This window comes from Embiotoca jacksoni, unplaced genomic scaffold, assembly GCF_022577435.1.
Source record: "Embiotoca jacksoni isolate LCO1_2020_lvr unplaced genomic scaffold, fEmbJac1.0.p SCAF_20, whole genome shotgun sequence".
Classification (NCBI taxonomy): Eukaryota; Metazoa; Chordata; class Actinopteri; family Embiotocidae; genus Embiotoca; species Embiotoca jacksoni.
The window spans coordinates 1,926,075-1,938,963 of NW_027185341.1; the positions used below are offsets into that span (position 1 = coordinate 1,926,075).

Genomic DNA, 12,889 nt, shown 5'->3' on the forward strand with positions numbered 1-12,889 from the left:
CAGGATCACACCAGTATTGACTGTGAGTAAGATTCACATTGGTCGACACTAATTTGTCTTGTTTTTAATCAAGTAGCCACAATAATGAAGACTTTTTTTTTAAAACTTTTACACTTTGACCAGTTAATGTTCAGCAATGTTAAAGAAGAAACCCAAAGTTTATCAGGCAGCCTAAATGTTCATTATCATTCCTGCTGTGGTCAAACCAAACCAAACATTTACCATTTGAGAGAGAATGCATGATAATAAATTCTGGAGGTCAAAAAGCCACATAATCCCTTCAAAAGAGGTTACAAATGAGTCTTAGAGTTCCTACCTTTCAGATAACACAGGTGTAGTCTTTGATAGACCATGGACGTATGATGACGGTATTACGCAGGGCTCTGACGTAGTTACGCACGAGTGAGATTTCAAGCACGTCATGCTTTCAGTTTCTCAAGTTTTCGAAAAGGAACAGAAACTCGGCGAAACTTTGGAGAGGGAAAATCGAATCGGTCAGCTTTTGACCTTGTGTTCAGCGGAACTGATCTGGCACGTTACACGACTGACTGAGTGTAAGTTTATGGGAACTTATCCGTTCCTAAATTAAAACTTGTTTGAACTTTTAGCGAACGAATCTTTTTTTTTTTTTTTTGATACGCTAATCAGACACTCAGCTAGCATGTTTTTATTTACCGACGCAACAAGATAAATTGCTGTGTATGTGTGTGTGTGTGTGTGTGTGTTTTTGTTTTGACTGCAGATGGCTGGAGAACCTGCTGAGCCCACAGAACTTGGTGGTGAAGTTGAGGAAGGGAAGCTGGGAGACGTCACAGACGCCAAACCTGACCGCAGAGGGAGATTTCTACTGTTTGGGAGGTGACGTCCGGTTCAGTGTGTCAGAGGATCAAAACTCATATAGTCAGGGCCATGAGAGACTTAATTCATTGCAACCATATATATATATCTACATATATCTATATAGATATATATAAAACTATGCATGTTTTACGGTTTCACTTTCATTATTATTCACTCCATGCCTGACCCCGACTGGGTTATTTTTAATATGGAAGTTATAGCAGAGGAAGATCAGGGTAATTTGATTTGTTTTGGTTGTGGATATTTAGCTGGCGGTTCTTGCCATCTCTTGTTATTGTTTTGTGTTGCATTGAGAAGGCTGTACACAATCTGCAATCCGGTTCCTCTTTCATCAAAATGAGGTTTTTCTACTTCTCGTTTACAGGCGCATTAGTGTCCCAGTTTTGAGCAAAGCAAACCGAGAGCAGTGCAGTGATGTGCACCTGAGTTACACACTTTTTTGGTATTTTTTTTTTTTTGTGACTGCTGGTCAGTTGTATCTTAATTTCTCACCATCTCAGCCATTATGACCTTCAGCAGCAGAGAGTATAAAGAAACCTGGATCAGCTGTTGATATTCCGCAGTGTCCTGCTTTTCATTGGGGTTGTCCAATTTGCATTGTTTTTTGGCTTTCCGAGATAAGATCTTATCTAGGTTTCTAAAGTTTACAACGTATAATGAGGATACTCCAAAAAAAAAAAAAAATCCAATCATAACCAACTAATGCGCATTGTTCTGTTTCAGCCTTTCCTTCAGTCTTAGCAACTTTCTTTTGTTGCAGGTTTAATGTGCAAGCACTTTGTGGTTTGTCCTTTTGTTTTTTGGTCCTGTTCTAGCGCCGTTAGCGCAGTTCTCCGCAGTTCAGACGAGAAATGAACTATGCTTTCTTTTAAAAGTAAATTGACAGATATTTCAAATATGATCATTGCACACGATCTCAAATAACAGTTGTTAAACTGTTGCTGATGCCGCCACCAAATATGATAGATGCCCACGAAAACACAGTTTGAACATTTATTCATGGCGTCCTTACAATGTGAAAAAGATCAAACACAACTGCGCTCTTTCGGTAAGAGCCTCTATAGTTTGCATGAAGGTGGCTGTGGTTTTCTGAAGTAATCCAACCTTTAAAAAAAAAAAAAAAAGAAGAAATATACACCCTTGGTTTGACATAGCGACCCAGTTTTGAATTTCCTAATTAGTGTAATGGGGCAAGGAGCCTGAAAACAATCTTAAAACTCAATTCTGGAACTGGGGTCAGTTCTCAAGTGGCAGCTCAAAATTAGGATGTACTACAGCACAGTCTATAATCATGGATGTGTGAATTCATAATATTTTAGAGTGGGCCCTTTTACAGTGTCTTGTGTCTGATTGTGTTGCGTTAAGTGTAATCTCTGTATCTCAGACTGACATGAGGGACAGTTTATTCCAGTGTCACTCACAAGGTGGCACTATGAACCTTTATAGTGGAGGAACATAAGGCAACTAAGTTTCTTCCAGACACTGGTAATCAAACAAAAAGTCTGTGTCCTCTGTCTGGCATTTTTATTATTAGCCCAAAATGCCAGAATACCACTGGATTTAAAAAAAAAAAAAAAAAAAATAATAATAATAAAAAAAATTTAAGACATAAAACAGAATATCAGATTTTAAATTCTTCACAAATAAAATGACTTTGGCTAAATGCCAAAAAGGCTAAACTTTTTAAAGCAAAAACTTAGCATAGAATATGAAGAAAATGATCATACATTTAATGATTATCCAATGAATGCTTATTCTTCTGTGGTATGTCTTTATTGCCACTTGGACATTGCTACATAAGCAAGATACTAATCTTAAGATTTAACTGATCAGACCTTATCTATACTTGAGACTGTCTTTTTCATTGGAAGAAGGCATGACCAACCAATGAGTCAAGGTGTTATCTGTAGTATCATAAAGAGGAAAATGATTTATCTTTATCTTTATTTGCTGAACTTATTGGATTTTGGTTAAATCTAGCATTTTACCAAGACAGAAATGATTTACATTTAATCATTAATTGTTTGTAGTATGTTTAAGTGTTCAGCAAAGTGGTAATTTTCTCGGGTTTTAAATTTTTTTTTTGGAATTAGTTGTACGCCTTCGTGTGCGTTTATCTCAGAAGTTTAGCCAATTAGGCCCTCACAGTGTGTACGTCGGTACAGGTGGATTCTGTGCCCGTCAGCAGAGGAGCAACTTGTTGCCCTGTCTGACCTCAGCAGGCAGCGAGGCACAGGGCCCTTGTGTGAATAGGCCTTTAGAAAGCACTGGTGTAGTGGCGAGGCTGCTGACTCAGTGGGCTGACAGTGCGCCGCCCCCGTCCTCAGCACCTGATGGCCCAGTCAGGTCTCCATCCATTACAGAGAGCATGTCAGTATCCTAGCACACAACCAAAAATTAAGCCACCAGGTCTGGAGAAACCAACTTTTTCTTTGGTGGAAAAAAAAAAAGAACCAAGACAAAACCAACTCATTTCAGATGCAGAGTGGCGTAGCGCTTAATGACGAACCCAGGTAAGACACATGCAACGGCCTCAGATTCCTCTTGACTGTCCTCCTTCTGTACCTGCTCCTCTTTCTGCCATACCCAGCCCACAGCAAAACAGAGTTGCAGCTCTTTGCCCACCCTCATGCAATTGTTTGGTACAGCATGTTGGCACAGTTTGGGAGGGAGAGGGGGGGGGGGGGCGTCAAAAAGTTCTAGATCACATGTTTATTAGAGTAAGGCCGGGCTGCCTGTGAGTGTATGTGCATGAGACTGTAGGTGTGCATTGCTGTGTATTGTTCCAGTGCTTGAGTAACCTGATGACTAGGCTCTTCTGGAACAAGCCTGGATTCTGTGAGCCCCCAACGGGCCACGATTGGCTTAGCTATCTGTATACATCTGTTAAAGAATGGAAATATGGCAGGTGCGTGAGAATTGCCACTCATTGAAGATTTGCTCTCGCTCAATCTACATTGATGTGCTTATGATTTTGTTTATGTCCACGCTAAGCTAAAATGTTCTATTTTCTTCTTTAACCCGACGGTGGATTACTGCGACCAAATTTAGCCGTGACATTAATGCCTTATTTGAAAATGTATGTAGTCTTTGGTTTCTGAGTAAGTGGTTCAGATTGTTTTCACTTCCCTATGTTTTACTTATAGTCTGGGTTTTTTTGTATTGGAAGACATTTACTTATGCCAAATAACAGTTTTGTGTGGAAACCTTTCGACCTTGCAGAGTAATGTTCCAATGTACGGTAGGAGTCAGCTTTATGGACGTTTTATCTGAGCTTACGGACCTAATTGAAGATGACCAAAAAATGTTCTAACTTATCCTGAAAGAGGTTCAGTTTTTAAAAAAAATTATTATTCAAAAGCCCGTGTATGTGTTATTTCTATGTTCATGATTTTTGTTATTATTTCTTTTTCCGTTTCCACACAAGTAGCAGTCTCTCAAAGGACCAGCTGAGCTTAAAAATGTTATTTATTAAAGGTCAAAACTAAATCATTTCTAAACTATACTACAACAGAAGTAGTAACTTTCCTCGATATTCTTTTTCACTCTGCTAGTAAGAAGAATAAGGATGGCCAGACGCGGGAGCAGGACTACTCTTCTGAAAGCCATTACAGAATTGTTTCACCAACATTCCAGTATAAGATGAGCCACCAGCGAGTGGGAAAGTGCATCATCATCAACAACAAAAACTTTGATGAAAAGACGGGTACGGCAGACTTCAAACACATCGTACACCCAAGTTGATTTTGTTCAGTGTTATTGCATAGAAAGTGTGTATCCTAATTCGACTGTCTCGACAGGGATGAATGTACGAAATGGCACCGACCGGGACGCAGGCGAGCTGTTCAAATGCTTCAAGAGCTTGGGCTTCGACGTCTTCATCTACAATGATCAGACGTGTGAGAAGATGGAGCGTCTTCTCAGAGAGGGTGAGCAGTGCCGTCCGCTGTCGCTTCATGTCGGGTCTTTCACACTTTCTTTCACGTTAAAATACCATTAAAAACCTTTCTGGGGGGGGGGGGTTCTTTCGTAGTGGGAAACAAAGTCAAGTTTCTTGGCTCCTACACTTATTTAAGCGTTTAGGACCCTAAAAATGTCTTTTGAATTTTGAACATAATGACAGTGAGGTTACAGCAGTTGGAACAGCATCCAAATATGTTTCATGAGAGTCTTTCAATTTAATGTTATTTTAAGCCCACATTTGCAAGCAAGTTGTTCTAGTGTAGTTAAAAGAAGCGTTATCAGCTCTACCAAGTCCACTTGTTGTTGTTTTTTATGCATACTGGTGTCCAGTAAGTGGCCGCGTCACCAACATGCACAAGTTCACAATAGTAATGTCTGTTTCTCAAAACCACCCAGTGAGACAGCAGGTGTCTCCGGTATAACAGTAACTGAATAAATGTGTCACTGATCAGAGTATTTGCAGGTTCACAGGCCAGGTTTTCATGACAGGTCATAAAAGCATTTGACCCTCTCAGGTCACATGCTCTTATGATATTTTGACTTTCTCCTGCTAACAATATCCGGATAAAGTGTTTAGTAGTTCACAACAAACTTCAAACTCTGACGGACAGGTTGTCCTGACGTTTAATCAGCGTGCTTATGCTCCACTGAGGAAGAGCTTTTTTCATTTTGTTTCCTTTTTAATTGCTGAAAGAGCGTTTTGTCAGTTCCACCCTGTCAACTCTGTAAACACACTATTATTATGGTGTTAATAATTTGTAGCAATTCCCAAAAATGTATAACTGATTAAAATGACAATCATAAAAACAAGTACAGGCCGTGTATCGTGTTTTAACATTACTCCGAGGAAACGATCCAGATGGCGGATATTTTAAAAAGTAACTCCTGATGATTCTCTGTTCCTTAAAACTACGTTCATAGTGCAGTTGTGACCTCAATTTCTTCAAGGATCCTAAAGGAAGACTAAAATGTTCACGTTAATAAACTCCCGCCCACTAAAATGACTTGAGTTCAAATTTGGAGAGGTTTGATGGGGCCTGAGCCGAGCTAAGAGTTCAGTGTTTGTCTGTGTGTGTGTACGGGTCAGCCTCGGAGGAAGACCATAGTGACAGCTCGTGTTTCGCCTGTATCCTGCTAAGCCACGGCGAGGAGGGCATGATCTACGGCACCGACGGAGCCATGGCCATTAAGACCATGACCTCGCTGTTCAGAGGGGACATGTGCAAAAGCTTAGTCGGAAAGCCAAAACTCTTCTTCATCCAGGTAGGCAGTTCGGATGACTTTCATGTGTATATGATGGTGTGTGAAAAAAAAAAGAAAAAAAAAAAAATCTGTTTTTGTAACGTTGTAGATTTGTGTTATAGTTCTTTCATATTGAAATACCATTAACAAAAAAAAACTTTTCACACGGTGCCTTCATAGTGGAAGTTGTAGATTTGTGTTACCTTTTTGCCACTCTTGATCCTAATGGGTAACTTAGTACCTTAGTAAAATCATTCAAACCTTTTGACTGTAACTGTCCACATTATGAAATGGTTTTCGGCAGCTTCCCGCTGACACATGATAGTTGTTGTTTAAAAAGGTGCTCATCCCAGCTTTTAAAAACAGTTAATTTTGAATTGCTTCACCAGGTCATCGTTGAGAAAGCTACTCAGGATCACAATGAAATGTCATTTCATTTACTTCACCAGGCTTGTCGGGGTTCCGAATTTGATGACGGTATACAGACAGATTCGGGTCCACCAAACGATACCCTGGAGACAGATGCTAATCCAAGACATAAGATCCCTGTAGAGGCAGATTTCCTCTTTGCCTACTCCACTGTGCCAGGTAAACCACAGTTTTGAATTTGAAGTCTCATTTTAATCTTTATTTATATTGCAAGATAAATGAATGCTTTAAGTGAAAGCATTTGGGGTAGATGTAATTTACCTGTGTAGTCTGTAACGGTGCATAGACGCATACTAAAGAGCCTAGTATCACTGCTGACTCATGGGGATTTTCCAGGTTATTACTCATGGAGGAACCCGGGGCGTGGCTCCTGGTTCGTCCAGGCACTGTGCAACGTCCTCAACGAGTTTGGCAAGCAGCTGGAGATAATGCAGATTCTGACACGGGTCAATTACATGGTGGCCACCAGCTTTGAGTCCTGGTCTGAAGACCCCCGCTTCAGTGAGAAGAAGCAGATTCCCTGCGTGGTCTCTATGCTGACGAAAGAACTGTACTTTAACTGACCGCCCGCTTCACTAACTGCACTGTACAACTGACTGACTGAACGACTGACTCGACTTGACTGTTTCAGGTGCTGACTAAGCAGTCAAAGCCTTCAGGGATGATTCAGGCCCGGCAGGACACTGCACATCCAGAGCACAGATGACGTTCTGCATGTGCAGTTGGGCCCGAAAACACAACGGCACTCCGTAAAAAAAGAAAAAAGAAAAAAAATTACAGTGGCACTCCGCGTTCATGTGTTGATGGTGGAACTTCTTCCTCTTCTTCAGGTTCTTCCACTTCTTTGGAATAATGGCGTCACATTTGATCTGATCTTTGTCAACAGGCGTTGTGAAATATCCATGTTATTCTACCAACCTGCAAAATATGCTGCCAGTTTTTGTGGGTTTGGGGAACCATATCTGAATATGTGTCTCTCCATTTTCTAGCATTCTCAGTAGGTGTTGAAAGGGAGTGTACTTAAAGAGCAAGCAAGGATATGTTGTAGCATTCATTGCCTGGAATTGGCATGAAAGAAATTGACATTTGGTCTTAGAGTTGCCAGAAAGAAACCATGAAATGCTCCACTGACTGTACTCATTATTCGACAGTAAAATAAATTAGAAACCAGGTGATAGTCAAATGTTTGAAAATCTTTATTGAAATATGAACCTAAATTAAGCCTCTTTTAGGATAAAATCTCCATTAGGAAACTGAAAGTGTGATTACAAAGCCTCGGATTGTTGTAGTGGAGATTATAAATGTACCTTCATTACAGACTGTGCAATGAAATTTTAAAGGGAGGAAAAGCCCCTGGAAAATGGATCAGATCATTTCCAGCTATCCGTGTTTCAACGTTTTCAGCTGTCAATTGTCCAGAAAAAAGAGAGACAAAAGAGAAAGACAACACTCCTCTGAGCAGAAACATGTAATGATGTTCTTGCCAAAGGCTTCAGTGTCTCAGCCTTCCTAGCAAGTTTAAGTTGGCAGCAGCATGCTGACATCCTCAGGTTATTGAATGTCCCATAAAGTGGGTAAATGTCATGTTAAACAATTACATATATGTAGTGGCTAGGAAGGTGGGATCTTTTGCTGTGTATTGATTAGTTCTATGAGATTTGGGTTCATGTGCATACTATATAGTCCACCTGCATAAACGCAAGGATCATTTGCAATATTGCTGGCATGCTCAGCGTGATATTGAAGACTTCACTTGCTTGTTGTTCAAGCACAAATAAGTGAACCTAATGTTATTGCATATGATTAGAAGTATGCACTTCTCTATTAGTCAGGATCCAACAAATCAGTTTTATGAATTTCCCTTTTTTTTTTAATCTTTAGACATTCCTTTTAATATTGTCACTAAGTGGTAAAATACATGCTGTGTATTTTTTTACACCATACAGACAACTTAAAACTAACATAAATTTGGGAAATATCATATTGTAAAGCTGGACTGGAGCCCAAAGCACAAATGCCACATCATTTTACTGTATATTAGTGTTGTACATTGTGTTAACATACACACTGTAGTTCATAGGAATCAAGCAGTGTCTTAGAACAATCAAATCATACAAAAATTGATTTTATGTCTAATTTTTGAGCACTTAGTGCACTTTGCCAAGTTTTGAAATGCAATATTAATTTACGAAACAAATGATGAATTTAAAAATATGTTTTGATATATAAATGGCATCTGCTGATGGTTATTACAACTTACACAAAGTTTGTTTCTGCAACTACACTGTTATTGTCCCAAAGTCTGTCAATCACAGAGGCAGCTATTACTGGCAGTGACAAGTCTGAACATACACAATCCACATGTCCACAATATGTACTCTCACTGTTTCTGCTATGTTTTTACATTATTCACATGGTGCCATGTGTCAGTAACTTATAGGGGGAAAGTTCAGCTATAGCTTTCATTTATTATTCTCATGCTTTCCCCTTTCCATGCTTTGTATTTTTTTTTTTTAATCAGTCATTTTTTTATTATTTTAATAACATTTACACAATTTATTCAGTATAGGTGCCAGGAGTGTGATCAATACTGGCATTCCCGATTCTTGTCAGTGCAGCCACAACTCTTGAATCCTCTCGACACATGGCTCTCTGATCAGTGATGTGGTGCCCGACCTGTGCTGAAAGGAGTGTTTGCTCCACTTGTTTTGGAATGGAATTGAAGGAGGGAAAAAGAACAAATATATTTTTAAGGGTACAATTTTTTTAAATGCTTTCCCGTGTTAGATGCTGTTGTCCTCAGGAATATATTTGAAAAGATTTGGATAAATAAATGGATGAATTTCATAGAAAGTATAATCTGGCCCAATTTTCTTTTTTTAATTTGGGGCTATACTTTGTTTAAATAACTTCAAAACAGAAGAATGCTTATGTAAACATTTTTTGTTGTATTAAACATAAAGAATTTTATTGTGTAATTAAGTGTGTGTCATTTTTCTTGCACATTTGTAAACAGACCACATTGAAAAGCTGAATTTTACACCATGCTTGACAGAAGCGCACTCCAATACGGAAGACACAAAGAAATTTAGTTTTTTTTTTTTTTTTTAAATGTTTATACAAATTAAATAAGTTCTCAACTCAAAGTTCGGTTTAAATTTCAGAAATTCATGCTTTAAAAGGAGGCAAACTCTTTTTGCTTTCTAATTACATTTGAACTGACGGTGGTGAAGTTTTGTCTCCCCCTTCTGCCAGGGAGAGAAACTACAAAAACACTGTCAACACATGCTTATATCATAGGCTCAGCCTACTTCTTCTTTTTTTTTTTTTTTTTACTGTTGTAGCATTAAAATGGTGAATAAATGTTATTTATTGCATGCTTAGTACGCATTCATCCAGGCAGCGCAGGAATGTCTCACCGGACATCAGTTTTTAAAAAAAAACTGAAATATAGAGATTTCCTTGGCAGTGAGAGGGTTAATCATCCATCCATCCATCCATCCATTATCTATACCCACTTTAACATTTCTCTTATTGTCAACAAATCCCGAAGAAGGCTAAAACTAACAATGAATTGATCTGACAAGTATGCGTGTGTAGCCCTTGTCAGATATAACTTATTCATCTGAGCAAAGTGCCACACGGCGACATTGTTGACAGTTGACAGTCATACATACAGTAAACTGACCTGCTGCCACGAATACCAGAGCACCAACTACGTAGTCCCCAACACATGCACTCCATACTTACGTTCGAGGAAACATTTTTAATAACAACAACAAAATGTCCAGCTTTGCTACATTCTGATGTAGCTCCAAAACCCACGTTAGTTTTGGTGTATCCGTTATTAAGTCTGAATGACCGCTACGCAACAGCGTGATCTAAAATTAAAGATTCCTTGAAGCAAATTTAGATCTGCCTGACGCGCACGGTATCCAGAGCTGAGACTTGTGTCACGGGGTCAAGAATGCCAGATCAGGCAGCTGACGCGCTGCCCCGTCCTCAGAGAACAGGAGCCGATCGGGAAGCGTCACAAATTTGGAGGGACTTCCAGTTTGTGCCTTCGTTGTCATGGCCGGGACACATGGCTTGAAGTAGAGTGTCGGTGAAGGTCCCAGCGCAGAAACAGTGGAGGGGCGTCATGGTATCAGCTCCCAGGAAGCACACCAAACCCCCGGGGAAGCTGCAGTACACCCCGATACGAGTGAACTGTCTTCCCGCCAGCAAAGGCAGGTCGTGCTGAACACCACCGTGCCACGCGGCGTAGCCTCCATTAAAGTATTCCACGCACCAAGACTCTTTTCCTCGGCCCAGCCAGCAGTCCTCCTCGCAGCCGCTGCGTGGGATGCTGGGGTAGGTGACCCCCAGCTCCCAGTAGGTTTTCCCGCTCACCTCCACCTCCCAGTACTGGCGGCCTTTGCTGAAGCCCCGCTGGCTGACTACATTCAGAGTGGTGTCAAAGCGGAAGGGAGTCTCCGGCACGTTCTGCCAGGTGTCTGTGTACGTCACGGAGTCACCTTTGGGGGAGATGATCAGTTTCGGGTGGGCAGTGTCAGCATCAAGGACAGCATCTGCAGCATCTGTGAAAGACAAAGCACATCAGTGTGCTGATATTTTTGCCATGTTCTCCCCACAAGGTCACGACTGAGACGAGCACTTGACATGTCCTACTTGACGGTAACTGTAACCTTTGACACACTGTGGCTCTCTCTCTTATTGTCTCCGTGTCTTTTTGTTTGAACTCACAGCTCTGAAACAGCTTTTTGGTGACAGGGACCTGGGATCTGATGAACACCAGCAGATTAACGGTAAGACTCAGCAGTTGTTCATTCTTGAACTCATCCATCTGAATCAAGTCGGGGTCAGTCAGTTTCAGTGTCTCAAAAATTCTGATACAGAACAAAAGAAGGATTAGTCCTCTCACAGATCTCCAAACAACAAGGAAGAGTTGAGGCTTAGTTTGTCAGTTTAGCTACTCGTTGAGTTATGGAACAATAGTACATCAATAAATACATGTTGGAATGCAAATATAAAAAGACAAGCATGATAACTGTGCTACAAACACCGCTTCAAATTTTATACTTAAGTCAGAAAAAAAAGTTTGTGTTTTGAGCATGATCACATTTGATCTAAAAAGTGTCTATCAAAGATAATTGATTTGCTGCATGTTAAAAGAGGAATGTTTGGTTTTTGTAGCTACTGATCCAGTATAGTCATAGCATCAATTCGTGCCTGTACTCTACCAGTTCACACAGTTTCATGCAAAAAGGTTTAATAACAAGGTTATTTCTGAAAAATATCATCATACCTTTTTTCTGTTTCTGCATTCTGTAGAAGCTATAAAACAGAATATATAATTCGTACATTTTTATGAAATTAAGAGAATATCTTCAGGCATGCATTTAAATTGTACATGTCCTGTGAGCTGGTATCATAACTTTGTGTTTACCTGAATGTCACTGTCTTGTGTTTTCACATCTGCACCAATGTTGGCCAGTTCCTGGTCCAGTTCCTGAGTGAGGTTGTAACAGTCCTCCATCTTCTCCTCCACCAGCTTCCCTGTGGCCTGGAGCTCTGTGTCCAGCTGGGTCAGAGTGATCCGAAGGTCCTCGTCCAGCACCCGCCTCATGTCCTCATGCTTCTTCCTGATTTTCTCCTTCACTGCATTGGTCTTTTTCTGAAGTGAAAGCACCATGAGAGGTAAGAATGTGAATTATATCATATATATATTTAAAAAAAAATTAAGAACAAAGGTATTTACAATGTCTTGAGCAACAAACAGTCAAACAATAAGTTGTTCACGCCTTTTTCGGGGATGCCAGTTTGTCTGTTGTCCCGGGAATAGGAGGAGGGGGCATGTTTTGTCCAAAACCAGAAAAATATTACATTTATTATCATATTTAACAAAGAAAAACTCAGAGGATAAACAATGAATTATTAAGATAGTGGCGGATAAATCTTTCTGCTGCAAGACTAACTGAGTAATTCACAAATCTTTTCATCTCTTATGCACAGCATGTTAGAGAGGCCCAAAAGCGACAATCAAAGTATCTATTAAACAACACACAGGATGCAGTAAACAGAAATATGCTACTTTTATGTAAAACCAGAATTACTGCCTCGTGGTTGTGCTCCTCCGCCAACCAGTCAAGTTGTAGTCGCCATAATATCTGTCAGGACTCCATGATATTTGTAGGGAAGACTTTGAAGTAATCCTTGTATGTGTTCACATGCTTGGCCAGTAAAGATGATTCTGAAAGAACACAATTTTCTAAAACATGGATGCTTCAAACACATCTGCGGTCAGAGAACAGGAAATCTAAGCAATCACCAACATTTCAAGGTGAAATATCGTCACAACCTCTCCTTCTGTACCAGAGTTATGGTGCTGACT

General features: G+C 40.1%; 2 protein-coding genes across 2 annotated transcripts; one reads left to right on the forward strand and one right to left on the reverse strand.

Moving 5' to 3' along the window:
* Window positions 1-442: 442 nt before the first annotated feature.
* On the forward strand, window positions 443-9,473 carry casp7 (caspase 7, apoptosis-related cysteine peptidase). Its single transcript, XM_069155553.1, has 7 exons — window positions 443-554; window positions 743-858; window positions 4,416-4,567; window positions 4,662-4,790; window positions 5,912-6,087; window positions 6,516-6,654; window positions 6,832-9,473. Exons 2-7 carry the CDS (start codon window positions 743-745, stop codon window positions 7,056-7,058), a joined length of 939 nt encoding a protein of 312 aa, XP_069011654.1. The 5' UTR covers window positions 443-554; the 3' UTR covers window positions 7,059-9,473.
* LOC138201943 (E3 ubiquitin-protein ligase TRIM39) lies at window positions 9,461-12,450 on the reverse strand. The gene is made up of 4 exons (XM_069155552.1): window positions 11,945-12,450; window positions 11,804-11,832; window positions 11,242-11,384; window positions 9,461-11,075 (listed from the first exon to the last, which is right to left on the reverse strand). Exons 1-4 carry the CDS (start codon window positions 12,188-12,190, stop codon window positions 10,498-10,500), a joined length of 996 nt encoding a protein of 331 aa, XP_069011653.1. The 5' UTR covers window positions 12,191-12,450; the 3' UTR covers window positions 9,461-10,497.
* Window positions 12,451-12,889: the final 439 nt, after the last annotated feature.